The sequence below is a fragment of the Melospiza georgiana genome, chromosome 15 (genome assembly GCF_028018845.1).
Source record: "Melospiza georgiana isolate bMelGeo1 chromosome 15, bMelGeo1.pri, whole genome shotgun sequence".
NCBI classification, from domain to species: domain Eukaryota; kingdom Metazoa; phylum Chordata; class Aves; order Passeriformes; family Passerellidae; genus Melospiza; species Melospiza georgiana.
Genome location: NC_080444.1, coordinates 7,845,997 through 7,873,945, shown reverse-complemented (window position 1 = coordinate 7,873,945; position 27,949 = coordinate 7,845,997). Strand labels below are relative to the sequence as shown.

The 27,949-nt window shown below is 44.9% G+C and overlaps 1 protein-coding gene across 1 annotated transcript in view; it reads right to left on the bottom strand.

Moving 5' to 3' along the window:
* LOC131089721 (collagen alpha-1(XXIII) chain-like) overlaps window positions 1–27,949 on the bottom strand; it is a 173,873-nt gene that overhangs the window by 26,877 nt on the left and 119,047 nt on the right. Inside the window, 3 exon segments of the mRNA XM_058034591.1 lie at window positions 8,748–8,774; window positions 11,934–11,941; window positions 19,671–19,715. Coding sequence (XP_057890574.1) covers window positions 8,748–8,774; window positions 11,934–11,941; window positions 19,671–19,715 — 80 coding nt within the window.

The following is a 27,949-nucleotide window of genomic DNA, read 5'->3' as shown; positions in this document are numbered from 1 at the left end:
GATGATAGCTTTTTGCATTGTTTAAAAAAAAAAATCCAAAACCAAACAGCTTCTATGATTTTCTTACAAGCACTAAACAGAAACGTTGATGAGACATTATTTTTTAATCCTTGCAAGACTAATTTTTTCCATTTGGAAACAATTTACACATGCAGGCTGCACCCTGCGTGGCCTTGGAGACAGGCTGTCCTTGCTCAGACAGAAAACCCCATTTCTTTTTATGAGGAAGGGCATTTAGGGGTTCCCCAAAATCTAATCTCCCTGCATGTAACACCAATCCCAGTCTTGTGGGAGATCTCAAAGGATGGGGCTGTCTTGGGTTTCTGTGGGTGAGATAACCCTGAGGTGTTAGAAAATCTTTTTTCCCAGTCCTGCGACCGAAGAAGAAGTCAAGATTTGTTGGTTCTGCTTTTCAAGGTTGTTTATTTTCTTCTATCTAGAACATTCTTTCTCTGACCTGCTGAGGTCTGTCTGGCAGGTTGGGTTGTGACACATTGTCTGCCCTTGGGGTGGTGTTAACTTTTTATACATGTACTTTATTAACAATAATTTTCCAATACCTATCACCTATGTTAGGCAGTCTGTCTCTATTCTAAGCCAATCCAGAAGTGTCACCATCACAACAGAAGATGAAGGACAAGAAGAAGAAGAACAGGACATGCCCAGATTCCTCCATCTTGATTCTTGAACACCCATTCTAAATCACCAAAATTCCACTTTTTCACCCTGTGACAAATTAACTATCATTCTACTCAGACTCTTGTGGCTTGTAAATCTTCACACAAAGTTGGTAATTGTTCCCATGGGCTAAAAGGGAAGGCACAGGTGTCTTTGACTCCAAGGTCTTGCCAAGGTCTCTGAGCCCCTTGCCACAGGAATGTCCTGGGTCCAACAGGGCAGCAGGATGAGCTGAGCCCTCCTCACCCCCAGGTTGCTGCAGCAACCCTCACCCCTCTCCCTTGTTTCTTTCCAAAAAGGCCACCTGAGCATTGCCCACAGAGTCTGCCAGGGCTCAGCATCACCAAATCCTCAAACACTCTGAAAAATTTCCTCAGAGGGAGCCGTGTCCCTCAGGCCAGGCTGCCAGCCATAGGTGCCAGGCAAACGGTGCAGAGCACTGATAAGGGCCAAGCGTGCGTTAGCAAGGCAACAAAAGCCCCCCAGATCTGTGCTCTGCTCCAGAAAATCTGCCCACAGACTGCTGGGAGGCCTCTGCCCATTCTTTGATGGAAACAGAGCAGAAAGGAGCAGTAATTTGCTAAAAACTTCACCCTTAATGCAAACCAGATGGCTCTGCAAGGGAGCAGCCGCCTCGGAGGCCAGGCCGGGCCCAGCGGGCATCCGGGGCCTCTTCAGGGACAGCCCCTCTCCTTTCCATGGGCACCAACGCCCCCAGCACTCCTGAAAGCCTTGGGAAAGAAACAAACAGACAGACAAAAGCAGAAAAAACAATCCCAACTCTATCCTCAGGAAGCTTTTGGGGCAGAACTGGGTTCTGCCCACTGTTCGGCCCCTCCTTTGCCTCGCTAGCCTGAGCTCACCAGAGTGCTTCAATTCCCAGCTGTCTTCCAGACATGTCAGCCACATTCTGCAGGGTTTCAGATGAGATAAGGGACCCTTTTCCCTGCAGGAGTTGCCTCGTCCTTAACCACAAGATGTGCTGCCTTCTGTCTGTGCACAGAGCTTCGTCTTTGTTCTGGATGTCTTCTCAAAGATGCTCAAGAAAAGTGGCTGGAAACAAATCTAACACTGACTGGTCCAGAGGGGTGGGAAACAAACCCTGGGCTGGAGCTGCACAGGGCACTGCAAGGATTTTTGAGGAAGGTCACTTGGAGATGCCAAAACAGAGCCAGTCTGGTCACTTCTCCCAGCACAGACTGCTGTGGCTGCTGGACAGACAGGCCAGATCACCATTTCAGAGGGAAGAACTCACTTATCTGTGCATCATATTGCACCAGTTCTCTTCCAAAACAGCAAAGTACTCTTATGGAAGAAAGAGCCCCCCAACTTCCCCAAATTTCTGAGGCTTAAATGAGTGCCATGTGTTCTGCACAACTGCTTTCTTCAAGCATTTGATGTCCAGTTGGGCTTTAGATATATTTTTTTTATGTCTACCTATGAGAGGGGTGATGGCGTCTGAGCTGGGAATGCAATTTTTAAGTAGGTAAGTAATTTTGGAAGAATGTTAGCATTACAAACAAACATGTCAGTGCTTACTGCCTTTATGATCTTTCCAGACCAGTGTCATTGACAGCTTCTGTTTGGATTACTTCTCTTTGGTGGTTAATGAGAAAACTTCTTGGTTTTCTCAGTTTTGCTCTGCCTACACACCAAGCCTCTGCACCACAGGGCTGGATCCAAACACACTGGAAGCAGAGATGCAGATCCACCAGCTGCACTCAACACTCAAAACAGGAAACCAGAGGAAAAGCCGCATGAGAAGCCAGAAACCAAACCTCTGCCCTGCCAGTGCAATTTGGACTGCACAGTTCTCCTTGCCATTGCTGTCAGCACCTTCACCAGACCTTCTCCTCTCCCTATCCAGAGCCATTGGAATCATACAGGATAAACAAATTCATCTGCAATTCCTCCACTGGGTGGGATGGAAGACAACTTTTTATTATCCCTGTGGAAGAATTACCTTTAAATCAAAAGGAAAATAAACTGCTGCCGTGAAGAACTGGTCTTCACAAAATCATTGTTGCTTCCACATCAGAGAGCCAGCAAATGGATGTAGCAGGAAAACATGCTGGATCTGCTTCCCCTGTTTAAAGAGGATTTTCCCTCTAGGCAAATAATTACGTGAATTGGCCACAAAACTGATATTAAAATAAAATGAAAAAGACTGGAACTACAAAGTTGCCTTGTAAAATGAATGCTTGTTACTTCTGTCTTTTGGGCTCTTACTGGGAGAGGTATGTGTGCAAATGACTTCACACACAAGAGACACTCCTTGAAGTCTGGATATTTACGAGTGAAACATGGGAACAAACACAGGACTGAAACCTAAATTATAGTTATGACCTTGATTAGCCTAACTGAGAAAACGAAATACCTCACCAACAGAAGCCTTCATCACACCACACAGTGTTTAAAACTACTCAAGTCTAGCAATGCACAACCAGCCAGAGCACCCATGCAATGTGCTTTGGACACCACAGGAGCTGTGTCCATGCATGAGCTGCCACCCAAGGTCTGCAATCAACTGCCCACTGCAAAAAAACAGGAAAATTTGAGGTCCACACAGCCCATGAGGTCTGGCCATATAGAATGGTCTCCTATACCTCACATGGGATTTCTGGCAGCCCTCCTGAAGAGATAAAATGCTGCTGCTGCTGCTCTGGTTTGCACACAGAGCAATCCCAGAGCTACACCAGGCTCCTCCAGCCACTCTCACAGGCTGCACCTCGACAGCACTTTGAGATAATTGCATACGTGGAGGCAACTCATCAAGACATCAGGCAGTTCAATTTTAAGCCACTCCTACAGTTCTCTTGTAAAAGTAGTTTGTTATTAATGCCACATGTGGTTTTCTGGTGCTGCCATTTCCAAAATGCCTGGTTAAGTGCATGCCTTGGAGCTTTCTGGTAAGAAAGGAACCACAATGGCACAGAGGAGCTGCCACCAGGAAGAGGCTAAGGCATGTGTTCCTCATTTCCCACACATCATCCTGTCTGCATTCATATTATATTTATGGGTCACACACGAAAAGCTTGCACAGACTTTCCCTAAGTTGTGTACTAACCGAAATTTTTAATTGCTGAGGAGAGAAAACCCCAGACTCCACTGTTTATGGTCAAGGTCTAGACCTGTAACCAAAGTTGCTGTTCCAGTGCTTCACTGTGCTGGGTTTTTATGTCAGGGAACCATCTTCCCTTCTACACATGCTTCTTCAACACCACTCACAGACATCAGCCTAGAAAAACACATTTGGCTTCACTTTATGTCTTGAAAATTAATTAAAACCAGAGTTTTACCATCCTTACCAGTTGATTTCTGGCTTATACATTACAGCTGACTTCAGTAGATAGATTTGGATTTACAACACTACAGCCAAAGGAAGATATTAGCTCACTGTCCAAGGCTCCCAAAATAAAAGTTTCTGAAGATGCTGACCTGCTTAGCTCCAATAGCTCCTTAGCCTGAGCTGGACTATAAATATATGAGAATGGCCTGCACAGGACTACTTCAATTCTGACAGAGCAATTATTCCCCAAAATTAAAAGCCAGCATGGATCAATGTCTATGTCATGATTTCTTTTTACCTAAAGTCTATTAATTGATTATATTGGTGCAGTTACCTGTCTGTTAGTCACAGAATAATGGAATGGTTTGGGTGGGAAGGAGCCTTAAAGACTGTTTAGACTCAGCTCCTCTGCCATGGGCCAGGACGCTTTCCCCTATTCCAGGTTGCTCCAAGCTACATCCAGCCTGACCTTGAACACTTCCAGGGATGGGGCAGTCACAAAGCAGCTGCTTTGGGCACCCTGTGCCAGGGCCTCAGCACCCTCCCCAACAGAGAATTTCTTCCCAATATCCCACCTAACCTCACTGTCTGTCAGAGCAAAGCCATTCCCCTTGTCCTGTCCCTCCAGGCCCTTGTCAATAGTCCCTCTCCAGCTCTCCTGTAGCTCCTTCAGGTACTGCACAGCTGCAATTAGGATGTCCCAAAGCCTTCTCTTTTCCAGGCTGAAGGATCCCAGTTCTCTCAGCCTTTCCTCAAAGCAGAGGTTCTCCATTCCCCTATTTACCCTGGTGGCCTCCTCTAGATTCATTCCAACAGATCAATATCCTCCCTGTGCTGGGGACCACAGAGCTGGATACTCAATGCTGAATTATTTTCAGTAACAATCTGCATTATTCTAAGCAGACAGATCATGGTGCCTTTTCTCCCAGCCTTCTCAAAAGGCTCCCACTGCTGCAAGAGATGGGCAGGACAAAGCCTAAGGTATTCCAGGCAGCACACAAGTGATTTACAAAATTCAGAAGGCAAACATTATACACCAGAGGGATAAAATGGGTAACACACCTCTCAACTAAAAATAAATCCTAATATTCTAAGGGAAATGTATAAAATAGGAGACAACCCTGTTTCATATCATACTTTTCTTCTGCAAAGCCTCTTCCCTGCTCTGCTTTCTATTAATGAAGACATGCACATGAAGTAATTCCCCTCATTAATCAACTTCATTCTTTTGGTTTCTTCCCACTTGAAGTGACAGCCCTGCATTTGGGATGTCACGTAGTGGTGGAGCTGAGACTGATTTTAGGGATGAGTAGAGAAGGCAGATGAAACTCTCAAGAAACAGAGACCTTGGCTTCAAAAGCCTTCTCCAGTAAGCGGAGAAGAGAAGGGAATGGATTCTGGTGAACCACAAAGGCAGCATCTCACTGGGAAAGAGGAGGAATATGTAGGAGAACAACTGGGTAGTTTGAGGGCAAGTATAGAACCATCCCTGCATGAGGCAGAGAAAGAGATGGGGGCAGGAATGCTAAGAGCACTGCACAGCCATTGCTTAGAGCCACAGAATCATTCAGGCTGGAAATGACCTCTAGGAACATCAAGTCCAACCATTAACCCAGCACTACCAAGCACACCACTAAATCAGGAGCCACATCTTTTAAATTCCTCCAAGGACAGTAACTCCACCACTTCCCTGGGCAGTCCAGACCAATGCTTCACAACCCTTTTGGTGAAGAAATGTTTCCTAACATCCAATTAAACAGCTGTGCAATGCAGAGATCCTCCTGCTCTCAAAGGTCAGCTCTAAGCCTACTCACAGTTCAGCTCTCCCATCTGCTCCTCATTTTCTCCTTTTCCTCCTGCCCAGATGCAGCTGCCTGCCCAGCTCACAGGGAATCACAGCCCCTCTGCCCCCTCCCAGCTCCCAGGACAAATGGCCCAACATGCTGAGAGCACCCCAGGCCAGGGGGAGCTACGGCAGCAGGGAGCTCCTGGCCTTGGGGAGCACAGCCTGGGACACATCCCAGGAGATCCCAGCCCCAGGGCCTGGTCCTGCCCAGCAAGAAACATATTTCCATCATTGTGGTGGCTGCACGTCTGCTTTTCCTGCTTTTCTGCTGCCCCTATGCAAAGCTGAGCGCAAGGCAGCTCTGTGGGAGCCTGGTTCCAGCCATGGGCATCAGAAAGGCTTTTTCCCTCAGCCAGCCCCCAGTATCAAAAGTTAAAATATTCTCTACAAAATCTTTGTCCTTCTGGCAAATCTGGCTGAAATTGGCCAAGTTCAAATTACTGGGGAAGGAGAAGACAGACCCATACACCCCTCACACTGAAATTCAGGCTGAGGTGTGTGCTGTGATGCATGATCAGTGGGGTGTCAAAACCAAATCAAACAAGAGCAGAAGAGCAACAAATCCCAGCATCCTTCATAGCTGTTACAACAATGTCAGTAGGATATGCCATAGGGTTAAAAATGGAAACTAAAATCCTCTATGGGATTTCAAAAATAACAATAAACCTACAGAACTTCATAAAGAAAAAAAACTGTTTCTGCTGCAAAGTTTTATTGTAAGGCCCAAACCTCTCCTCTTAAGATGTAAAGTATAAAAATATTGAAATCATCTTATGGAAGCTGTTTTCTCCCTCAGACCCACTTCCAGAACTCTGTATCACTTCATCTCTTTAAATCTTCCTTTGCTTGCAGCTCAGTTATAAACTAGCAGCTCAAAGTACTGCTGGCTTGTAGATGCAAATGTCACCACACACCACTTAATATCCACCTTCTACCTCTGCATTTTCACCACCCTGAAACAGCTCAGAGTTTATTTGATCACCCTGAAGGGAACTAAGTAAGTAAATTCATTTGAATATGCAACTGGATTTAATAAAACCTGCCCATATGCTTCTGCTAAATAATACTCCCAAGCCTGCTTCATGTTTCGTTTCCTCCTTCTTCAGGGATACATCTTGCTTTGGAAATATAATTATCCTCACCTCCTTATTAAATATAGCTTATTAGTGCAGCCACAGCCATGTGGGTGTAGTAACTCAGTGTTTGCTGGTTTCAAAGTCAGGATAAGACCAGCCTGGACCAGGACTGCAGGTCCTGGGGGTAAGAGAAGGAGGAAAACCCTTGTGGTGATGTGAATGCCATTTTCCCAGAGCTGAGGTCATTCCCAGTCCCTGGCACCACCCAGAAGTGCTGGAGCATCACCAAAAATCCCTCTCCAGGAGCTGGGACAGGCAAGGTGCCAGGCTGCCCAGGGGACAGTGCTGATCTCTCCCAGGGAACAGTCCCTGTTTCCTCCCAGAGTTTCTGCTTTTCAGAGTTCTGCCACTAACCCACATGACTGAGACAGGAGAAGGGACAAACCTGCCAAGGGCACTGCTGATCCAGCAGGGTTGGCCACACCCCACAAGGGCAAAAAGCCACCCTAAAAATGACAGTCAGCAGCCCATTAGAGTGAAATTGCACATCTTAACTTCTAATAAATTAAACTCTTAATTTCCAACAGACCCCTGAGGCATCTGTACAACCTCCTGGCTCCAGCATCTGCGGGCAGGTGCCACCTGAGGGAGACAAAGCCCTTCCCTGGACACAGAGCCCTCCCTGCTGGCCACAGCCTCCCCTCCCAGCCAACCTCATCTGTCCTCATCATTTCGGGGAGTCCCGAGTACCTCCATGGCAGGGATGCAAGGGAAACACAGGCTGGTTCTGCAAAATTAACCCCATCTCCCACCTCTCCACTTCTGGGGAAACGCTGCTGCCCTCCCCAGGGAGGATCTCAGGGGTCCAGGGGAAGTGAAAACTGCAAATATCCCTGGAATTCCCTTCCAATCCTCCTCTCTTGAGCTCCCTGGCACACATAAAACTGAATAGGTGTTTCTGTGGTTTCTGGGCACTCAAAGGGAGCCAGGCCAGGGCGTGTGGTGGCAAAGACAAGCAGGGAGTTTTCCTAACACACTCATTCAGGAAAAAAGGAAAAAAAAAAAAAAAAAAAGAAGGAAAAAAAAAAAGGAAAAAAAAAAAAAAAAGGAAAAAAGGGCAAAAAGGGCATCAACCACAGGAAGGGGAAGGCTAAGGTAAGCCAGTACACACCTTCCAGAGCAACAGGCAGTGCAGAGCTCACTGCATCAATTCAAAAAGCAGGAGCAGAGCTGGAAGCTCTCTCTCTGTGCCATGCCATGGGGAATTTACAGTGCTTTTTAGCAACGCCTTACACCAAATTCTTGCCTGGGAGTGGCTCCCTGATGAGCTGCTGAGCCCCTCAGAGCTGGAGCACTGTGGCCATCCAAGGGCACTGATGAGGGACAGGGCAGCCTGCCTGAGGCTGAGGTTTGGGGTCTGGCCAGAACAAGGACAGCCTCCTCCTTCACATCCAGCAGGACAGCTCTGCACCCATGGAAAAATTTCTGGATATGGGCAAATGAGGATCTACCTCAACACCTGAGGCTCTTTCACCAGTATCCCCTCTTAGAGCTCCAAGTGGGACAAACCCCAAAGCCTTCACTCACTTTGCAGTCCAGTGAACTCTTAAACAAGAGCATGAATACAACCATGAAAGGGCTCAAGTGTTTCATCCCTATAAACATTAAGGGAGATTATTGCTCAGGCTTTTAAGTTTTAGGGCTGAATCCCTCAAAAGCTATTGCTGATGAAGAAAGAGAGGAGGGAAAAAGTGAAAAAAAGCAGCTTTAAACAGGCAAGGAAAATCATGGAAAATGCTGGAGAGGACCACAGAGCAGAGATTAGAAAAGAATAAAATTCAAGGAGCAGTGGAGTTACCGGGTACCCATCGCGTCCTGACTGCCCCTGTGGGGGGAACAAGGGACATGAGTCAGTCAGTGCAGCTTGACATCACAGAGCAGCAGGCAGGACATGGGCCATGGCCTCTCCAGCCAGCCCTGGCACTAAACTGGACAAACCACTTGGGGCAACTATCAGAGGGGTAGCACCTACAGTGCATTTCCCTGATTTCCCTGTATTGTGATCCCCTGCCCCCCTTTGGCTACATACCAGGGTTTTGCCAACCTGCACCCATCCCTGCCGCCAGTGCCCAGCCCCTGCTGGCCCTGGAGCCACAGCCATGCATGGCACACACTGGGTCCTGGCCATAAAGCTGCCCTGGGATGGAGGTGCCAAGAGGAAAGAAAACACCCCAGTGCTGGGGAGAGGTCGTGGAGGCTGAGACATCAGCCAGGACAGAGATCACTGAGCTTCACTACTTGATTCTGTGAAGATTTACCCCTCTAAATCCATTAACTTCCTTGTAGGGTGCCCTCTCCCAGCTCACATCTAAGCTTTGCTTTATTTGCAGTGAAGCAGAAAGCACAGCTGATGCTGTGGGAATGACTCTACTGCAGCTCCTAGAGCAGCTGCAGGATCAGCAGAACAAAACACAGCCCAGTCAGGGTATTTCACCTTTCCTGCTCTCCTCAGGGGTTCCCAGAGGCATTTACAGCCCAAAGGACTGCTGACCATGCCCTGAGCTACAGCAGACCCAGGGCAAGACCCAGGAAGGAGCTGGTGGGAATCAGCTGGCACACACACAGGCAGTGAGGAGTGCCTGTGCAGCAATGGCACCTGCTGCAGCAACGTCACCTGCTGCACAAATACAGGTGCTGTCAGCGTGCTGTGGGTGCAGAACTGGAGTCAGGCTTTGCTCATGGCATGGGACAGCTCCAGCAGCCCCTTCTCACCACTCAAGGGGGTTCTCCCTTCCCCTAAGCACCCTTGCAGCTGTGATGCCTCTGCAGCACTCCTGGTTCATCCAGAATCAACACTGACTCCAGCAACTGCCCATTTAACCAGTTACAGCTTGGGATAAAGGGTACAGGAGGTTTATGGAGAGGTAAGGCAGGGAGCACACACAGATAAATAGGAAACACTTGGAACGCCCTGCCCTCGCTTGCTGGTGAGTTCCCCAGCCAGCACATTAGCACATAAAGTGTTTGCTAATATCTGTGACTGTAAATGCTTAATTACAGTCTGTGGCAAGCCTATATTTCAATTGTAGAAATTTCCTACCCAGCATGTGATTTTAATGCTCCCCAAAACAGAGGTTTTATAGAATATCTGAGCAGAATACCCCTTACTCACAGACAGGACAATCAATCATCCATGAGCCACAAATCCTGTACCACAAATTCTAATAATTTTATATGCATAACTAACTTATGACAGCCAAAAGAATAAAATACCAGAACAACTGCTACTAGGGGACAACAGAATTGGGGATACAGTTAGAGCAGTGTAATGCTGTACATATAACAAGTAATCAATTCCTTCTGGCCTAAATCAAGAAACAGAAGAAACTAATAAATGCAGTACTGTTAAAATAAAATAATATTGTGGTTCTGTGGGTTCTAGGACTTATTTTATATTATGCTTAAAGAAGTCTCTGGCAAAGGCCATTTATGCTAAAAAGCAGGATTTAAAAAAAAAACAAAACCAACCAACCAACCCCACCCAACCCAAAAATTAACTAAACCAGGAGTTGTCTTTCAAAGAAGGGCAAGGGGAGAGGAAAGGAAAAAAAGGTCTTGTTTGTGTTAAATCTCCCCTGTGCTCCGTTTGCAATTCAATAGTGCCGTGGGAACCAGGAAATGAAACCAACTAGAGACAAAGAAAAATTAATAGTGCACCATATGTTGCCTGTGCTGGATGGCCATAATAAACGTGAGCAGACAGCACACGTGAGGCAGCACCAGCCCTGGCTGCGGGTGGGCTCAGAGCAGCCTCTGAGCACGACCAAACAGCCACACAAACCCATTCCCAACTGGCCCAAGTGCTTCAGTCAATGGGGAGCGTCCCTTAAAGGTGTATCTGGGGAGTTTTAAACAGGCAGTGTTCCATTATCCTCTTTATTTAATACCAAATAATCGTTTTGCTCAACCCCCTCTTATGTATTTAAGTTAAAAAATGAACTTGAAATAGAAGCAAAATTTCAAAGGGCTGAAAACTCTTCACTAAACCCACAGGCAGTGCTGCCAGTCCCAGCAGAACCAAAGCCATGGTGATGGGACAGCCCCCACTTCTTGTCACCATAACAGAACTGGGAATTTATTAGCTCAGGAATAGTTGCCAAATTTATTTTCCCTAAAATAAGCCCTTTCAGCTCAGTGAGGCTCTATAGGAAGAGAACAACATGAAGAAATGCCTCTGCTAGTGCAATGACAGACAGGGAAATGTGGCTGCAAACAGCCTGAACCTCTCCTCCTCCTCCTCCTCCTCCTCCGGGGGAAGAAAGGTAGAAAACCAGAAGCACCTAATACCCATAATTTATTTTTTAAAGCAACCCTCAGCAACTTGGAGGGCACAAATAAAACATAAATTCTCACTCCAAAACCAGCAGGAGAACAACAGATTTGGATGTGGTGGCACAGCCAAAGGCACGTCTGAACATTTGAAAGGAGGAGTTGACACATTTTCAACTATTACCCCTTCAAACAACTATTTCCCCATAAATTTTCTGGTTGCATTGGTAGGAATGCTCATTATTCTACCCAAGACTTCAAAGAAAGAAGCAAGCAAGCTATGGTTTTCCCTCTAGCCCCCCTTGTGAGGCAACCAAACTCATATTAAATGCTGGAAACACAATAGATAAGAAAAGCAAGACAGAGCTTTAGAACCAATAAACCCAGTAACATGTTAAATATTAGTACAGCACTCTTTCTGTTAAATAGAGGCAGACTAAAGAACTCTTTAAAGGGAAAGCTCCTTTTTACTGAATATTTTCTGAGTTTAAAATTAGTGGAAGTTCCTTGGGGCAGCAAGTTAAACATTTTAAAATTCCCCCCACAATTTGTCTGCAATCATGAAAAAAGAAATCCAGCAGCATCTGGTACTGATTTTGTTTCCAGACACACCTCCACCAAAAAAAAAATGCTGTGCTTTTGCAAGGGCACTGAAAAGCAGGGGAAGGGGAAGCCTTAACTTTGTTGATCCAACAGTAAAATCCACGATACTTACTGCAGGTCCTGGAAAACAAAAGAAAAACAAAGAAAAAAGGAGTCAGTTTCAAAGAAAAAGTTCAATCTCATAAAGCAACAGAAATCAGGAATGAACACCAGAATGATTTAGGACTCCAGTTCAATTCCATGTGATGATTTTGCAGATTCACTCAGCACCATCCACATCCTCCTGTTACAGCCCCATCTCACTGTGTTGCTGGCACAGCAGTACTGACAGGGGTGTAAAGCCAATTTTTCCCCCATTTTTTCACAGTGTGACTCTGTTTCCTCTCCCCCCATCATGGCCCTGGGCATCACCTGTGGCCAGCAGAAAGGAGACAGATGTGGCCAGAAAAATGTGCCAATTTTTACTAATAAAATCTATATTTTCACAATGGACCTTATCTATCCTTTGAGTAATGCAGGAGGAGCAGGATAGAAGCTCATGAAAGCCAGAGGAGCAGTGAGGTAGGGACCTGACAAGGGCAGTGCTGCTGCTTCCACAGACCCCAAATGTTCCTGTCGGATGTGCCCCCCTCTCCCTGACCCCCAAACATGTCATAAAACCCCTGTGACACCCTCATGTGCCCCTCCTGTGTTCCCTGTGCCCCTGCTCAGTGCCTCAGCTCCAGGGAAATTCCATCACACCCAGGTCAGGCTTTGGGGGCCAGGGGCACAGTCTGAGGCTGGCTCTAACAGCAGTAGGAAAAGAAACATTGCCCCAAATCCCCCAGCAGGGCAGGGTGCTCACCACAGCCACAGCAATCCCTGCAGTTTTCCCTCTGGTGCTGCACTGAGGTGAGCACTGAGCCCTAATCCAATGCAATCCATGCTGCACTCCTGCTCATGAGGCAGCCTATAGCTCTGTCTGGGATTTATTCATGCTCTGACTCTTGCCTGATCAAAACCAGAAACTAGAAGCACAATTAGAAAAGGAAAAAAATGTGGTAAAGCTTAAAATGGAGGCAAAAACAATTAGAAAAAAGCTTTGTTCATCTATGTTATTCAATAATATTATTCAAGGAACATATTTCAAGTCAATGCCTTTTCAAGGATTTTAAAATTAATTTTAAAATTAAAAACATGGCTAAGTTGAATTAAATAAAAATCAAACAAGCCTAAGAATGAGGGGTGGCAGCAAGCAATGGCTGGCAGTGCACCAAGAACCATCCCAGTGACCTGTGTCTGTCACCTGGAGGGGTCAGTGCCACCACACAGCCACACCTGGGGCAGGGACAGCTCCAGGCCAGGAGCACAGGGGCTTAACTCGCTCTCCTTGCTTTAATTTCTTCTGAATACAGAAGCCAGTGGCTCTGTGCCAATTTATTAACTGAGAATCATAAACCTGATTTATTAACTCACACCAGGCTACCCACAAGAGCCCTTTTGTGGAAAAGTCAAGACTTAAGTCTCAAAGAAGTGTGCAGGAAATTATTTTAATATGGGATTTCAATCATGTACCAATTATAATCTCTTTGGAATTTGTTGCCTACTTTCCTTTTCTCAGCTACTGTTTTTTTCTCCCCAACAAGTGCAGGTAAATGCTTTTTTAAAGTGCTTCCTCCTCCCAAATTCAGGAATCAGTCAAATGGGAGGGTCTGTAAATGCACCTTTGGATGTTCTCCAGCCCTACCAGTGGAGTTACACCAATTTTTCACTGTGCTGCTGGCCAATTGAGGCTAAATAAATCTTCATTAAGGCATAAAGTTAAACCTACTGAACGGATCTTCTCTCCTCCTAAGAACAACATAACTTTCTGGTTTGCTGAATGTGTTTTTCAACAGCCCAGCCACACCGCACTTGTTTCTTATGGGAAAAAAGTCAAGTATTTTTGCAATTCAACAATAAATAAAGAAGCTGGTCCTGTACCCAGGGGCTGCCCCTCATCCAGCCATCTCATCATTGTGGGCACATTGCACAAGATTTATGCTCTTTTCAAAGAAATTTGCCAGAATTTACAGCTAATAATTTTGACTGGCGATAATCAGTTGGAGAGGCTGCAAGGGAGAATGAAACAACTTGGAAATTCTTACAACAAATAAAAGTTGGAAACAGCCTTTGTGTACTGAAAACTACGCGATAAATTAACTTGGGGGCTGATTTCAGAGGGCAGAGGAGAAAGACAAAAATAACCTGCAAATGCAGAGATTTTGGTCTATGATTGATTTACCTGAGCAGGGAGGATGCTGCTGTAACCAGGAGTGAACACCTTGTGCTCAAGCATGCAAGGGCATGGAGGAATTTGGGAACACAAAAAGATTCTTTAAGAACATGCACAGCTGTGCTAGCAGGAGGTGAAAATCAAAACTCATTAAAAATTAATGACCCAGATTTCCTGATTGACCAACATGAATGTTATTTTGTATATCCAGAGCCCGAGTGGCTCACAGCAGCACCATCCCCAGCAGTACACAAACATATGGGAAATGACAGGTCACAGTCATTTATTTCCAAGTATTTTTTCAGCTTGGAAAATTTGGGATAAGATGATATTTCTGTTAAATCTGCAAGTCATTTATCATGCAAGCTCTCCTGCCATGCATGAGAGGAGAGAGTCAGGCAGGGGAAACAAAATCAGCCAGACATTTCCAACAGCTCAGGAAGAGTCAGAGGGGACTTTGCTGCAACTCTAAAGGGCATATAGTCCATCCCCAAGGTAGCAAACATGCATCTGTGGCCACCTGAAGATGTAAAAAAATACAGTAAAAAAATCTATATTAATACATGGCTATGTGTATTTAAACACACACACAATGTATATATATATATAGAGTTATTAATTTGGGATGCTGTATAAAGAGTAACAGAGCCATGGGTAGTAACAGGTAACAACTGCTACAGCCATTAGAAGCCACAGAAACTGGGAAAAACTTCATTTGTCACTGTGTGCTGACCTCTAACTCCTGTCTGTGCCTCGGTGCTGGGGCACACGGGGAATATCCTCTCCTAGGAAAGGCTCATTACTGAGAGCCAGATTAGATTTTCCTGAAGTTCAGCAGAAGTCATCCCTGGGTATGAGGTTGTCACAGGCAGTTCATAGTAAGAAATAGGGGAGCAATAGAAATCCCCAAATAAATACAATTATCTGTGTGATTTACCCACATGCAGCCCCATATGTAACAACAACTGTATATTTATAATTGTCTATTCAATCACAAGGCTAATGGGTTTGAAAGCATAAATCTTGATATGTAAAATATAGGATTTTAAGTATATATAGCACTGGAAGAGAAATAAGCCTTCCCTGCATAGAAATCACATTGGTTTTTTTCCTTTTAAAAAAGCTTTAGATTCCTTCTTGTTCCGAATCAGGATATTTGCACAAACAGAATAGCTGTAAGAAAAAAGCCCTCCCAAACTAACAAAAAACCTTTTGAATTAAATCTTTGTTAGAAGTTCAAATTAAGGCAATACCTGCAGCATTATGTAAAAAAAAAAAGAAAAAATCGCGGGTGGTGAGCAGAAGACTTCTATCCCATAGCAAAATTTCAACACATTTCTCCAAAAACTGCTTTTGAGATGAAATATTTTGTAAACAAAACTTTTTCTGCCAGAGATAGAAATCATGCCAAGTCAGGATTTTCCAAAGAAACAACACTTCATAAAAAAATGCCCTCTCTAGCCCACCTGTAAAGGGAATTTTGTGCCAAACCAGCCAACATTTATCCCCCTGAGCTGAAGCTGTGCACAGCTGATGCAAGCAGCTGCTGCACAGCACCCCAGCCATCAGCTTTGGGTGTTTGTGTCCTGGGCAGCTCTTGCTTCATGTGAGGAGAGCAAAGCCTTACTCAGAGACTTGCCAAGCTGAACATTTCATGTGGCTTGTCTCCTGGTTTATTTTGAGAGATTTTGAGCTTCAGTGTTTGGATCAATCATCAAGCCAGGGGAAGAAAGCAGAATGATATTCCAAGACACAGGAACATATCTCCCACCATCTAGTTGTGCAAAGCCTTTGAACCAACACTCCAGCTAAGCTCCCAAATCCTGGATCCTGTTCCTCCATCCTTCAGGAACACCCCAGCATGGCTCAGTCTTTAAAACAATAAACACAAAGCCCCGTGAGGGCTGTGCATCCCTACACCACCCTGCTCACACAGCTGGCAGCAAGAGGGGAAGCAAAACCTCCCAGGTCCCTGGCAAAAATCCGTGTGATTTCACAAACGCTCACTCCAGCGGCTGAACTGTGTCCTCACTGGGACATATCACATTGGAAAAATAAGCTAACATGACATTAAACCTGATTTTCCCTTTGGCAAGGAAAAGGAACTGCATCTGAGATGAGCAGGCTGGCTGTCAGGGCCAATCACGACAGCAAGTGCTGAAAAAGCTTTCTTCCGCCCCACAGCGAGAAAAGGCTGAAAATCCCACATAAAATTGTATTAAAATGTGTTTTTCTTTCTGTAGACCACTTCCATGGGTGGCTGCACATGACTCTTCAAGGCTGTGCTTGCTTTCCAGCTGGAAAAGAAACTGTTCATGATCATGTGCAGGAATAAGGGTGCTGAGACCCTTGTTCATGATCATGTGCAGGAATAAGGGTGCTGGGACCCTTGTGTCTGTCCTGGCAGGGTGGGATGGAGCCCAGGACTTGCTGGACCAGACCAAACAGCCAAAGTGACATCCCCCAGGGAAGCTGATGGTGTGAATTTTCTGGCTTCATGGTAGCAGCAGTGGGATAAACTGGTTTTTAAGAGCAGCCTCTTTTGCAGTGGTTGTGCCCAGCCCCAGGACTGCTCCTCTGCTGCAGCAGTGATTCCCACAGGGCCAGAAGATGGAGAGAGGAAATCAAATGGGTCGGATGGAGCCATTTGACTCAGTTTCTCCCTGGTTTGTTCAGCTGGGCTGATGGGGGCAGAAGCACTCCCCAGGCACTTGGCCCTTGTGTCTGAGCTCAGGGAAGGGGTGACAGGGGGACCTTTGTGCCACCACGGGGAGCTGGAGCTGCCACCAGAGATGTGAACCCAAAGGGAAGATGGGGTTCAGTGCAGCCCCCTCTGCCCTCCAGGGCTCCCCAGGGGAAAACCTGTTCCCTTTAGGCTTCTCTACAGCAAAATAAACCATCAGCCCAGAGGCAAGGCCCAGCAGGACCCCCTCCCTGCCCTGGGGGCAATGGGGGTTCACCCCATTGGTTTAACAAGTGCTTTTGAAGCATGTGCAGCCAGGCTTGTCCCACGTCCAAATGCTCTAAATAGTTAATTTTTTTTTGCCAGAAATGGTTTTAAAATTAATCTTTTATGGTATGGTGCATATCTGTGAAGGAGAGCAGTTGTCCCAATGTGTTTTCATGATGATGAATTCTTAGTTTAGAGAAACATAGCTGGAGGATTAATTTATTTCATCTGAATCCATCATGGCAGAAGAAAAAAGCAAAATTCAGTCTTGGTTTAGATCAACAAGAGGGTGTGATTAAAAGGGACAGGAGTATCTCTTAACAGTTTCTCTGCTTGTTTCTTAGAGATATACATTGAAAGTTTCAATATAATCTGAAAAGCTTTTTCAACATGACTATTTCAACAAAGGCCAAAGAAAAACACTTCCCTTGGCAGGGCTGAGCCTTCTGGCTCTTCAACAGCCTTTGTCTGGAGGCTGTGAAGCCCTAAGCAGGCAGGGTCCCTGGGGATGGACACCAGCATGCTACACAAACAAAGTTTTATTCACATTTATCAGCTGTAGCGAGGGAACAAGGGCCCAGTTTATGTGTGGTCAGGTTCTCAAACAGATATAGAAATATATATTCAAGTTATCTGGAGAAACAAACAGCAGTGAGCTCAGCCAAAAGCAGCACACAGCAGGATGGCTGCTGCCTGTGTGCCTGCAGTGGGGCAGTGCAGGCTCTGCACTGCATTCCTGGGATTGCACTGGGAGCCCCAGCGTGTGCCTGTGTGCAGTGGGTGGCAGCTGCACTCTTCTCCATTCTCCTCCACAATTACAGAAGTTTTAAAAAGTTGTTGCTAAGGTTTGGAATTTTTTAATCGTCAATAATTAATTTCTTCTTTTCTATTTTTTTTTTATTTTATTTTACAATGTTTGTTTTCTTGCTGGCTCTGCATCGATTCCCTGGCAGCTTTCTGCTTCATCAGAGGGATGCTCAAGTGCATTTGCAGATGTGCCACAGCACGAGGGAAATTGCTGCTTTTCAAGAGTTTGGCATGAAGCAGGGAGAAGAGATTTAAGGGCATGTGTGAGCCCAGTGCTACCTCCCAGATTTCTGTATGGACCAGAGGCACATCTTGCACAGTGTTTACACAAATGCCTGCATTTAAAATCAGACCCAATGGCTGACCTCTCCAGCTGCCCTTGCTAGAATGCTCTATTCCACTGTGCTCGTTAAAGCCCTTAGGTGTTTTTTTTAAAAAAACCAAGAAAATAATCAAAGCTCTCTGGTGGCTGTTCCTACAGCCTGGCCGCTGGGAAAATGAAACAAATTAACAAAGCTGGTTGGGATCCACCACCACTCCATTAGCACGTATCCCTTGATCAGGAGTAAATCCCTGATGCTTCAGGAACTAAAATACCTCAGAAAACCCCTAATGCACTCAGGAATACCAGTGGAAGAGAGGGGAAATGCTTGCCTGCCTTTCTTGTCCCTCAGTCCAGGAGTTCAGGTGCTGCTGCTGGTGTGCAGCACAATCCACTCAATTTCCTTTCCTCAGAGTAAAAGAAATTGTTTAAAATATTGGTGATCAGAAAGTTATGCTGCCCTGTTTGAAATACCAGCTGTGAATTTTCAATAGCAAGAGGCAGCAGAGGACAGAATTCAGTCTCCTCACTAAATGAAAATCCACTGGCTCCCATTCATTCAATCAGTGTTCAAGAGCCTAAGAGCTGGGACATGTAATTTCATGTGCTGCTTTCTGGCACAGTGAGGCAATCCCAAGAACTGCCTGGCTCTCTGGGCACATCCCAGCCAATTTTCCTGAGCAACAGCAACACCAGCTGCATCTCTCCCTGCTCCAGCAGCACTCAGACCCAAGAGCAGGATGCAAACACCACCTCTCCCTAGCTGAAACAGGGGCAGCCCTTTCCCATTTCAGACAGGCACAAAGCCCCAAACCTCACCAGATACACTGAAGTGACAGAGACACACCATTACAGCTCAAATTAATCTCCCAGCAAGGCTGCTCTGAGGTTTCAGCCAAGCTGAGGGCACACTGGTGCTCAGGGGATGTGCCCAGGGCTGGTGGCTGAGGTTTGGTTATCCCTGACTCCCAAATGCAGACACCACCAGGCAGACAACACAGGGATATGGCCACATGCAGAGGACAAGCCAGTGCACACCTCCCATCCAGCATGGCTGGGGAATTCCACATTTCCATGCTCCATTCCCTATTTCCATGCTCCATTCCCTATTTCACTGTCCCTCTTCAATGTTGGGTGGGGCAGTGATGAGGCTGAATGCTACAAGGAGAAATGGAAGGATGGACAAAAGGTACAACAGCTGTGGGTGCTTTGAATGGAACTGGGTTTTTTTTGTTTTGGTTGGTTGGTTTCTTCCTTTAATTTTTTTAAAAATTTGGTTTTGGTTGTTAGGAGTTTGGGAGCTGGCTTTGTTTGGTTTTTCTAAAGTTTTTAACAAAACCCTTCATGCCCAGCACGCAGGGGCGAGGGAAGCCCCTGTTCCACAGCCTGTTAGATGGAGGTGGCGTTACCCAAAGGCTGCCACCCCCATGCCACCCCCCTGACATCCCTTGACACCCCCCTGCCACCCCCCTGGCACCCGCATGCCACCCCGGTGCCCAGGGCAGGTGATGCTTACCGGGCTCTCCGCGCCGGCCGGGCTTCCCTCGCCGCCCCGGGGGCCCTGTGGGAGGCAGGCACAGAGCAAAGGGTTAGTGATGGCCATGGACAGCCAGCTCAGCACAGCATCTACCACAGATCTTCCCCTTTGGACCCATGTCATGTCTTCCCCCCTTTCACAAACACCAAAACAATTGGTATGCAGCACAACTTAAATACCGTTTTTTCCCCCCACAACATAATTCCAGTGAAAAAAACCAATCTGGGAAGCAGGTGTTGAAGTTATCAGTATTGTAGATAGTAGAGAACCCCAGATCTAACATGATCCAAAATTCTGGAAAAAATCCTTTGCTGAGCAAGCAGCATTGCTGTGCAGTCCCTGTGTGCTGCAAATGGCTGTTACAGGTTTGCAAATCACAATATTTAAAGTATTAAAGCAATGAACATGAACCTCTTGAAACTAATAATTATCTGAGTCAGAGATGCTTCTGTGCAACTGCTGACACAGCCTAGATCTGGTCACATATTTTTAATTTCATATATAAATCTTGCTGTATTCTTACCCTACTGGGCAGCAATGGCTGAAGGATCAATAAAATGCCATAAGTGACAAAATACCCTTAATTAAGGGAAAAAAAGCACTCAGACAATAAACTCTGATACAGAATACTGCTCCAGCACACACAGAGAGCATCCATGTCTCTGGCAAAGCCATAACACCAGATCCTTCATGCCCTGGTGTTGCAGCCTCTCTGCTGCAGCCAGCATTCCTTGCCCAGCACCTGGAAGCATCACTTCTCCCACAACATGTGCATTAACAGGCTGGGAGAAAAAGCTCCTTTTTGCAGCCTCCTGCAGCAGGTCAGCCAGTTCTGGTGGAGTATTTGAGAGTGACAGTAACATTAACAAAAGGCAAGAACTTGCTTTTTATCTGTGAAACAACACTGCTCCCTCTCCTTTCTGCTGGAAAAGGATGATAAACAAAGACCATTAAATATTTCTGCACTCCTATCAGAATTTCCCCTGTTGCATAAACATTTCTGTGCTCAAACGTGCAACTGCATCTCCACAATTTCAGGCACAGCCTGGAGTTCTCCTCTTTGAAGTTTGAATACACTGTGCAGCACACCCCCTCCCCAGCCCACCAGGGAGCTCCAGAGGAACCCCTGCCCTCACTGGGGCTGCAGTGGGAGCCCAAACCCCACCTGCTCCCTCGCTATGGGATTGGCAACCTGCAGACAGAAGCCCTGGTGGTCACAAATGATTGGCAAAAAAATCCACCACCACTCCCTGAGTAACTTGCCCACAAGTTTCTACAGGGGAGACAAAAAAATCAACCCCAACATATTTGCAGCCTCCTTGAAAGCACATTACAGCCAGGAGAAAGGTTTACTTCTTCCATCGCCAAGTCTAGCTGCTTTGGAGAGGAACCACAGCTCTGATGAAGCACCTGATGGAGACCAGTGGTGACTGAGCAATTAAAGCCCCTCTACCTGAACCATCCCCTGGGCTAATTTTGGGGGTCTGACCTGCAGGCAGAGCCTGAACCCCAGCAGCTTCCAGCCTCCCTCAGAGTGCAGGGGATGCTTTAAACACCAGCCTTGCTTAATCCATCCCTGCCTTTCCAAGGGCTCCTCCTGGATCTGTTTAATCTAAATTCAGTAACCATTCTGCTTTCCCTCCTGCTGGCTGCAAGCACAGGCTGCTCCCCAGGGAGGAGGAAATGTCCTAATGGAGGTGTAGGAGAGCGAGGCCAAGTATCTCAACGAGTGAGTAATGGGGTATTGATGCTATTAGGCAGCTTAGAGGAGAGCTGATATCAAAGGGTGGATGCACAGAGCTCCCACATAAAGCTTGGGTTGGAGCCATTCAACTGAGAATGTGAGAAACCTGCAAGAAACCAAAGATTCTGTATATAAAGGGACGTTGGGCTTTTTTTTTTTTTTTTTTTTTTTTTTTTTAATTTAAGAAATTTCTTAATAGTTCACACCACGTGGGAAAAATGGACTCTTGCCTACACCAAGGGTAGATACCCCATCCCTTGAAACACTCAAAGTCAGGTTGGATGGAGCTTTGACTGGCCTGACCTAACTGAAGATGTCCCTGCTCATTGCAGGGGCATTGGACCAGATGACCTTTAAAGGTCCCTTCCAACCCAAACCATTTTGTGATCTTAAAATTCCTTCCCTACAGTCTTCCAGGAAATCTGTAAAGTGGGTGCAGCACATGGAATTACAAATATATTTCAGAGATGTTGCTTGTGGCAAGTGAGATAAACCAAAACTGGGAGAGGAAAAAATTTAAAATCCATTCTCATCTGTTTTACTTGCTGATTTTATCTGAAAGCAATTTGGTTTAAAAAAAAAAAAAAGTAACATTTTGGAAACCACATCTAGAATCCTGCTGCTACTCAGTAGCTGGGTTAGGAAATGCTTCTGAGGAGAAAAAAAAATTGTTGGGAATTAAAAGAGAAAATATCAAAGTGAGCACTTACTTTGGGCAAGAGCTGCAAGTGTCAATTCTGTGGTGCAGGTGGGGGTGAGCAGGACAGAGACTCCCAGCTCCCACAGAGGAGCAGCCCAGGAGTCACCAATGCCATCCACAACCCCAAACTCTGCACATTGATGATATCTATGCTCAGAACAATTGGAAATTATTATTGTAGCAATTTCCAGCTTATTCTGGGCTCTCAGCTTTAGATACTGCTTAATGAACCAGGCATAAAGTGAATCCATATTACACCTCCTGTGGTTCAACCCCTTTAAGAAGCTACAAAAGAAATTAAGAAGGCCTGGGAATTTGCTTTAAGATGAGTGCTCCCTGTAAACTGTTCCCTAAAGGCTCCATCTCCCAAGACTTCGCAGTCTGATGTTTGTTCAATAGAATTAAGATTCATGTTGCATAAAGTAAATTGGGCAATGGCTGAGTCTTTTCTTCTAACTGTGCCAGCCCCACTGTATCAGTCCTGGGAGTCCTTTATTTACATTGTTATAAAGAGAATTTTGGAGTGGAGAATGAATACAAAGCATAAGAGTGTATTTTTAAACAACTTGTCACATTCAAGCTAAACAGCCTTAATCCAGGGCATAATATGCAACTTCTGACAATACCATAAGTTTCCCAGTAAGATGATAGATTTAGTAACCCAAAGACAAAGAAAGAGAATGAAATATATTGCTATTTGAAAATATTATGAGGAAGAGATGATGGATGTATCTAAAGAATAGCTCCTCAGAAACAAGGTAAAAAGTTCATAGTAAACACTCATAATTGCTGGGTAGCAGCCACTTATGTCATCTACTGTGAGTAAGTAAATGAAATATTAAAAATCAACATCGCTTTATTATTCGCATAAAATATTGTAAAAAGCCAAACCCATGTACTCGTCCACAGTACAGTAAATAACCTTTGTTTGAACTAATTTACCCATTGCAAATTGGGCTGCTCAATGAACACCATAATCCATCAACACCAAGGAGAACAGGCACTATGTGTGTTTGATGTCTTTTTATCCCCTGTAATTAAACCAAATCTACTCCTTGACCCATGTTCCCATGGCTGGGAGGCTGTATTGCTGCCTCCCAGCCCTTCAGCTGGATGGGTAAATTTCTGCCTGGGCAAATTACTGTTGGGCACAAGGTAAAATCAATGTTTGTCAAGGGCAAAGTGAGTTTAAAACGTTAGCAAGAAAGGGAGTCCAGCAAAACCTTGCTGAATACCAAAGCTCTGTTAAATGTTCTAACAGTGAAGCACATTTTAGCCAAGAACTTGTGCCCTTCCCTTAAATTTCTCCTACACATCACCCTTTTCCACTGAGAACACTTACACAGAGGTGTCCCACAAACCTGGGTCCATCTCTTCCTTCAAGCCATGTGCTGCTGAGGCTCTCAGGAATATTTTTTTGGTTATGTTGATCCAAAGAAGTAGTTGAGAACAGCATTCAAGTAAAAACTTTGGCCAAGTGAAACGAAGACCTATCTCAGTGGATCTGTAAACCAGAGGGTTTTTTCCCTTGCAAGCACAGCACAGCGAGCTGATCATGTTGTGAAATCTCAATCATAAATATTAGGTTATTTTAGGGCCTCATTTTCTAGAGGAACTCATATCTAACACATTGTGCTCTAACATGGGATTAAGTATTACACCAATTTTACACCACTCATGTGGTTGCACTTAAATGCTTTTTTTCTTTCTTTTATGAGCTTCAAATGGTTTAACTTGTTTCCCCTTCTTCCCTTTTGGCATTTTTCAAGTTGTTTTCAATATATCAGCATTTTTTTCACTTAAAAATGAATCAACCAGAAGAATGGCTTGAACAAATTGGTTGGTTCAGCCACTCTCAAGAATAGATTTTCTTTTTTTTTCTCTTCATATGGCTTCACTTAGAAGGAGGGAGAACTTTGCAGCAGAGCACCGTGGGGTCTGGTACTGAGCACGAGGAAGCCACGGCCCCAGCCTAGCTGGCTGTTCCTGCACAAAGGCCAATTTACTTTCTTGTTCCCTGAGGACAAAGTTTATGGTTCATGGGCAGGAGTCAGATGCTGTGATGCTTGCTCAGCTGATACTCATCAGGTACTCGAGTCAGGCTGTGGCTCCGAGACTGCAGATCTGAGATTAAACAGTTTTGGGTCACAACACTTTGCATGAACCTTCCTGGCTTTGGAATCCAACAGACCCAAAGACTCGAAGCAAATACCAGGTGCAGATTGGAAACATGCAGCACCTACAGTCTGCAGAAGTTTTCCAAATAAAAGAAAAAAAAAAGAAGTATCTAGATTCATTTCAAATTTGGCCCAAGTGCCCCAAAAGCCCCAAAATCCTGGGCTACATTATGTGTTAGCAAAAACCACGCAGAAAGCAACCTCTAGTAGTTAGTTGGGGAGAGCTCCTTGCACTTCCATACCTGACCCAGCTGCTTTCAAGGTACAAAAGAAGCAAGAAATGGTTTTCATTCTTAGACCTTCACGAACATCTTCCTCATGGTGCACTGGGGAGCTGTGCTCAGCCTCAGGGGACAAAACATCAACCCCAGGAACCAAACAAGAATATTTGTGCTGCTATTGGGATAATACAGGGCAATATTCAAAATCTGTTTTGACTAAAGCACCTCTGGACCTCAGCACTAAAGGTTTACAGCCTCAAACTCTTCTGTACCTATAGCTAAGCTGAAATGGGGGTACCCCCAAAATAAGGGATATCCAGGAGGGGATAGGGTGCAGATTTAAATTGATCCAACAAGATACAGCAGAGCAAACCCAAGCCCCTAATCTAACATTCAGCAACACTGATAAAGCCTGCACACAAGGAGTAGTGGCTCAAGATGACAAAATGTTTCAAGGCCAGGGAGAAATTTAGGGTGTTTAAGTGTTTTTTTACCTGTAGCCAGAAAAGTCCCCTCTTACCCTGGATGGATACTTGTTGCAAAAGAAATAAAAATAAAATTCAAGCTCATTCAAAGTGTGAAATGATACATACACCCACTGAAACCAAAGCTCTGATTTTGCTCCATTTAAAACAACCAAGATGGTGCCCCTCGCTCCATAATCTGGATTCCCCACCCTCCATCTCTAAATAATTTTTTTTCTTTTTTACCACACCCAGAGATAGTTTCTGCAAAGAGTCAAGTGCATAGAGCCCTTTTGTTCAGTCAGCAGGGCATGAGTGTGAGCGGGTGTGCAAGAGCGTGAGTGGGTGTGCAAGAGTGTACACGAGTGTAAGTGGGTGTGCAAGAGTGTGAGCAGGTGTGCAAGAGTGTGAGTGGGTGTGCATGAGTGTGAGCAGGGCACGAAGATAAACTGAATTTGAGCTATAAATTAAGAAGTGACTGGAATCAAGCCACAATTGCATTTACATCAAACATGGGATTTTTCCTCCCTTGTTATGGCTGGTCTCACTCAGGCCATTCCCAGATAATACACTGGCACAGCTGCACTGCAGGGCAGGAGCAGATGTTCTCAGCACACCCCTCTCTATTTTTAAAACAAGAGGATGCATATTTTGGCAGCTGTGGGGGCTGCTATATGCAAGGTAAAAAAGTTTTCATGGCAGATTTCGGTTTTCCACATCTGCACTGAGACAGCTGCTTCAGTCCAAGTCCTGGACAGAGATGGGAACTTTGAACATCTTTCAGAAAGTGGCTATGCACAAACACGCACACATATTTGGTTTCATGTTTCTTCATGAGAACAGTGACCAGCTCTGCTCATCGTCCCCATATGCTCCTGCACACTTTAGACACTCAGAAAGATTTAAAAAACCATTCAGGTCACAATCTCTTCAGAGACTTACTGGTTAAGCAAGGCAGACATAGCTGTACCAACGTGGATCTGGAAAATGAACACAGACTCATTTTTCTTCTGTGGATACAAGCTAGAAATCCATGTAGAGATAGAGCTGGGCAACAGAAATGATGCCAAACTCACACTGCATCTGATTGAAATTCATGATCCTTATACTATCTCCAGTACTAGATAACTGAAAGCAGCACTGCCCAGAACAACAGGTCAGCTTTTTCTTGCTCAAATAATTTCTAACACAAACTCACCTCTGGGAAGAATCTAGAAGTCACCAGCAATAGATTTATTCAGCAGATGAAGGTGATGCTTGCTCTACTCAAATCTCTACATCTGACTGATGAAACACCAGCCTGTTTGCCAACACAAGGAGCAGATGCTCATCTCAGGAGCACCTCTACAACAAGAGGTGGCTCTGTATTTCTTGCAGGAATAAGACAATTTTCTTTTTTTTTTTCTAAGAACTGCAAGATGCTCCTGTAAGGTAAGGAAGATAACGAAACACTTATTTCTTCCTTCAGCTTTCAGTTGCAATCTCACATTTAAACAAGTTTGACATGTTGGATTACAAAATCTCTTGTGAAACATTCAGATCTGACACAAAGTACTTGGGTTTTGATGAATTACTTCTTCAGAGCACGGAAGTACTCAAAGCTAATGCGTCTTATCTACAATCAGAATTAGCCTTTCCAGAGCCAAGATCCCACAGAGAAAGAAAAAAAAAAAATAAAATACTCTTTCTGATTTTCAATATGTGAAAAACGAGAAACCAGCAAATCAAGGCTTTGAGAGCAGATAAATAACACAGTTATCTAGGGAAGATTCCAGTAACTATAGAGAAGTGTATATATTGGAGACTTAAAGCAAAAAAATCACATCCTTTGCATTTGAATGTTATTCCCACACTTGCAGACACAGTCTGTGGATAATGCCCCTTCTGGCAGGATTTTCCACCCTCATTGTTTCCCAGTTTCCTGTGAGGGGGAGCCCAAGCTGCCATGTGCAAACCATAAAGCATCCAAGGGATGGGGCCAAGCACATCCTAAGAACACACCCACAACCATCACAGTAATATCACCAAGAGAATTTGCTTCCATATTACAAATCAAATTCAACATAAAAATCAAAGTTTTCCTGTTTCCAGACTCATCCAACACTGCACTTACAAGTCACTATTTCAGCATCTCTAAAAAACCTGTTAAGTTCTTCCTCCTGTGGTCTTCAAAAGAAACATTTTTCTGCTGTGTAACCCTCTCTCCACCTCAAATCTCCTGCATGCAGAAGGCATTTCCTCCACCTTTGTAAGAACCATCTTGTTTTCTGCACCTTATTCCACGAGCATCATCATCTCTATAAAGAGAGAAGATCAGGAATAGCCTGTCAAGCAAACATGAAGTCAGTTCTGGAGCTGTTTCTCCTTCCATTATCTGCATTAACCCTTGACCAGGGCTACATGATGCCATATGCTTCAAAAGACAGGGGAAAAGCACATCCTAGTGAAACAGAACCAAGCAAAATGCAAACAGCTAAATCCCCTCCATGTGCATGAAGCCTTGTAAAATAGCAGTAAAAGCTGTACAAAGCAAAACTGGAAAAAAAAAGTCACATCATTTTATCCCAATGACAACAGTGTCACACAAATAAGCAGCTGTGAGTTACAGACACTAACAATGTTGTCTGCTTTAAAATAACTTCACCTAATATAAAACATCCAGTGAAACTCCCACACTGTCTTCAACAGGGTTCAGTGGTGGAAGTTAGACATGGGTGATCCTCCTCCCAGACACTCAAAATTAAATTGATGTGTGAATTCATTCTGCCCTCAATTATCCAACAAGCAGTTAATCTAAGAATCAGACTCATTTAGGTTGGAAAAGACATCTAGGATCATTAAACCCAACCATTAATCCAGCACTGCTAAGTCCCTACATGCCACAAAAAGAGAGTAGACCATCTGCAAGCACACTTGCCAACCCAAGGAAAAAGAAAAAAAAAAGTCTTCCCT